This window comes from Boleophthalmus pectinirostris, unplaced genomic scaffold (assembly GCF_026225935.1).
Source record: "Boleophthalmus pectinirostris isolate CB_2022bp ecotype Guang Dong unplaced genomic scaffold, ASM2622593v1 HiC_scaffold_1, whole genome shotgun sequence".
Classification (NCBI taxonomy): Eukaryota; Metazoa; Chordata; class Actinopteri; order Gobiiformes; family Gobiidae; genus Boleophthalmus; species Boleophthalmus pectinirostris.
In genome coordinates this window covers 16,269,730-16,273,200 of record NW_026570970.1, presented here as the reverse complement: position 1 = coordinate 16,273,200, position 3,471 = coordinate 16,269,730, and the positions used below count along the sequence as shown (strand labels likewise).

Here is a 3,471-nt window from a genome sequence, read left to right as displayed (position 1 = left end):
TGTGTGGCAATATATGTTTTGGAATATGAACCAATACAATAAAAAGTCACACAAGGACAATTTCTTTTTCTTATTTCTGCAAAGTATGTACAAACGTTACACAAGTTAATTTGTGAATAGTTGCTGGTTTGCAGATGACATCAGAACATTGTTTCCATAGTTTCAAGTTGAGTGTGGTCACTGTGGCCTTGTTCCAAACAATTCAAAACTAAATATTTTATCTTGTGAATGTTTAGAGTCTAGTCACTAATGATGAGGTTCAACATTTGGAAATAAGAAAACTGGCTCTTGCCCCCAATCTGGGAGTATGTCTTCACTTTGTAGACCCTGAAAAACACCAGAACTATTTTTCTGGAGTTGTACTCATAATCACCACTAGAGGGAAGCATTCAACTATTGAATAGAACAATACATATTTTTCTTCAACTGCATAAAGTTAAACCTGACTTGAGCCATTTTGATAGTGAAAGACCAGGAGCCTTTTAGTGAGCACATTCATTGTAGGGTTCTTATTGGGTTTATAATTGTAACACAGTGATGTTCTTTATCGCATAGTCATTTAACAGAGTAATTTAGTTCAGTTTAAATAAATAAAGCAATATAGTAGCCTATGTATTATTCAGTGATTCCTCATAATCACTGGCCAATAGTTTATAGTTAACAAAGATAATACAGTATAAGATGCATACTAGCATATATAACCCACCTACAAAACAAATGTATAATGTTATTCAGATTTTCATTTTACTTGTTGAATCACATGCAAAACAAATGAAAAGTGTATATATACATATAGTTAGTACTCCCCCCTTTGCAGTGGTATATAACCGCTTAGTGCATAGTTATGGTTTGTAGATCAGTTCAGACCACTTTTTTCCACTTCCTGGAAACAGTTTCTTCTGTGGGTGACAATGGTATGATACTATACCTGCCACATTACTAAACAGATAGAAACAGGCTACTTTTAGTGCACTCTCTGAAGCTCTTTGACAGACTGGTATCACTTTATAATTATTTATAATATAGTTGCACACTGAGGGAAGCGCTGACATAGTTCTTTGTGGAGGTAAGTGTGGTTTCTCGCTTTGCTAAATCTTCATAAACCATGTGAAAGTGGTTTTCTCCTTAGATCAGCTCCCACGTTATTTTGTAGAAGAAAGGTAGCGAATATTTTAACTAATACCCTGATTGTTTAAGCCTTTAACCTGTTTTTTTCCAATGCAATAGCAAGATAAACATTATATAGACTTTAACTCAGGACCAAAACAAAAGAGTGCTTGAGTTTTGTTAAATGCTGAAGCCACTGTTTGTAATAAAAACACATATTTAATCTGATCCTACATATTTAAACACAAACAAACCGTGCTAAAGTCTGTTATCCTTATTGAGCTTTGATATAATCTGTTTCAGCTTATGAGATGTTTAAAGTGGAGAGCATGGACAGGCATTTTAATTTCATATAATCACAGCATTTAACATTTTGCATAACTACCACCTACTAATAAAAAACACTGACGTTCTAGGTGTAATGGAAAATTCTTACAAGGTTTTTTGCTTGATAACCATCTTGTCATATTCCTGTTTCTGTATTGCAGCAAAGACAGGTATAACGTGACACAACTTCAGTATAAATACTATATTTTGCAATCGTCATACTTTTCATCACACTTTTGCTTTCCTTAATAGAGATGAACACAAAATCTGTCGTTATTGGAGGAGAGGTCAGCCTGCCTTGTAAAAATGAGTCTCTTGATAAACTCACCCAGATGACATGGTTCAAGAATAACACCAAACTTTTAATATTTGCTCCATCAAACCCCCCCCAGTGGTACCCTGAAGCATACCACTACCAAATAAATGTGACGTTATCTGAAGACCAACTGTACGCACTCACCATTAAGAAAGCAGTATGGGACCATGCTGGGAACTACATGTGTGAGACCACAACAGGATCAGGAGTCTGGACAATGAATTGGAAACTTAAAATCACTGGTGCGTGAACTATAATGTTTTTATTATCTATTATATGTAATCTATGGTATATGATTATTATATATGATGTGTTCAACAAGTACACAGACAAAATCACAAGCTGACGCAAGTTAAAAAGCAACAATATTTACAAAGAAATGCAAAGAAATACTATATTCATCATGTAAAAGGGCAAATTACATACACTCCATCTTACTTAGTTCTTGCGTTATTCTTGCATAATATCAATAAAATAACTGATACAATAGGTCAGGTTATGTTAGCTGATTTGCCATTTGTAGTTAAAAACACATGAGAAGAACATGTGCAAACTATGCACCGTGAGACATTAAACACAACTACAATTAATCACTTAATTGACCAAATGACTGTGCCATGATATCATGATAATTGCTATATTGAGTTATCATTCAATATATGAAAGCTGGAACAAAATATTTTGGGGCTTAAAATTCATCAATGGCACATTTTATTTGCAAAAGTGGGCAGCCTTTTGTTTTCTGACCAGTAAAGGGTTGAATAAGTAACTTTTTCTGGCTAATTATTGCTTCATTCTGTTATTTATTACATTAGCTCATGGCTTTTAATTATACGGTCCATGAAAGGGTTTGCTGGCATTATTCTGCTTTTAAATTATTGTATCTGAGGCAAAAAATAGTTTCAGCATCATTTTTTATTGTTATATTTCTCTGTAGTAATATATCATGCTTCAAAAATGTGTTATGAGAAGCCAACAAGCTGCAGGCTGCAAGTGAATTGTTTAATTTTAGTTGCTGAAAAATCTCATGGAATGCCTTTTAGTTTTTTATAAATGTTTATTAAAAAAATCACACTCCATTTTTTTCACTAGATGAACAAGAAGCTGGACAAAAATCTTCAATACTTGTATACATAATTATTGTCATTTGTGTTGGGATTATTGCTGTTGTTCCTTTAATTATTTTCCTCTACAAACGACAAAGACAGTAAGTTTTCTACTTATCGTCATAAAGTCAATATAATTAGAAGTTTGGCACCACTTTTACTGAGGATAAAATTACACTCATCTTTCCTGTTTTCTTCTTTGTAGCAGCAACAGACAGCATTGTGCACAAGAAACGGTAAACACTGTCTATCATGTTGAGAAGGTAACAAGACTAGATAAAAATTACATGCTGAAGCTAATTTCTTAAAATACTTTGTGTGTCTTATCATTTCAGCAACACGACATCTATGAAAACTGCCTGGAAAGTCAAGTCAGGAACAGCCATCACATTTACTCTAACTAATAATACAACAAAAACTGGTTAAACTTCCTCACATACTGCTTGTGCTGTAACAATGGTAATATTGTCTCTGCTGGCATCTTATCTCATGTACTGGACTGTGACTTGTTATTATGTAGGTTAAGAAACAGGAAATAGCTCTTCAGATACTGCTACACGGTTCATGCATGGAAAATACACACAAATGAATAGGAATGTGAATAAGAATGTGTAA

The 3,471-nt window shown here is 33.7% G+C and overlaps 1 protein-coding gene across 4 annotated transcripts; it reads left to right on the top strand.

Annotated features, from left to right (window-relative positions):
• The first annotated feature begins 561 nt into the window (after positions 1-561).
• LOC110166659 (uncharacterized) lies at positions 562-3,293 on the top strand. Of its 4 annotated transcripts, XM_055154066.1 has the most exons (7): positions 562-914; positions 1,524-1,604; positions 1,687-1,721; positions 1,827-1,992; positions 2,843-2,957; positions 3,062-3,119; positions 3,192-3,293. In XM_055154066.1, exons 1-7 carry the CDS (start codon positions 845-847, stop codon positions 3,258-3,260), a joined length of 594 nt encoding a protein of 197 aa, XP_055010041.1. In that variant the 5' UTR covers positions 562-844; the 3' UTR covers positions 3,261-3,293. The 4 variants fall into 4 exon arrangements, with proteins under 4 accessions (XP_055010041.1, XP_055010034.1, XP_020787603.1 ...); XM_055154059.1 differs by having other exon boundaries at positions 1,687-1,992; XM_020931944.2 differs by having other exon boundaries at positions 899-1,066; positions 1,687-1,992.
• Positions 3,294-3,471: the final 178 nt, after the last annotated feature.

Coding starts and splice junctions, on each gene's coding strand:
- LOC110166659 (XM_055154059.1), top strand. CDS start 845: ATGGTTTGTAGATCAGTTCAGACCACTTTTTTCCACTTCCTGGAAACA. Junction 1,605..1,686: donor CTGTATTGCAGCAAAGACAG/GTATAACGTGAC, acceptor TTTCCTTAATAG/AGATGAACACAAAATCTGTC. Junction 2,958..3,061: donor CTCTACAAACGACAAAGACA/GTAAGTTTTCTA, acceptor TCTTCTTTGTAG/CAGCAACAGACAGCATTGTG.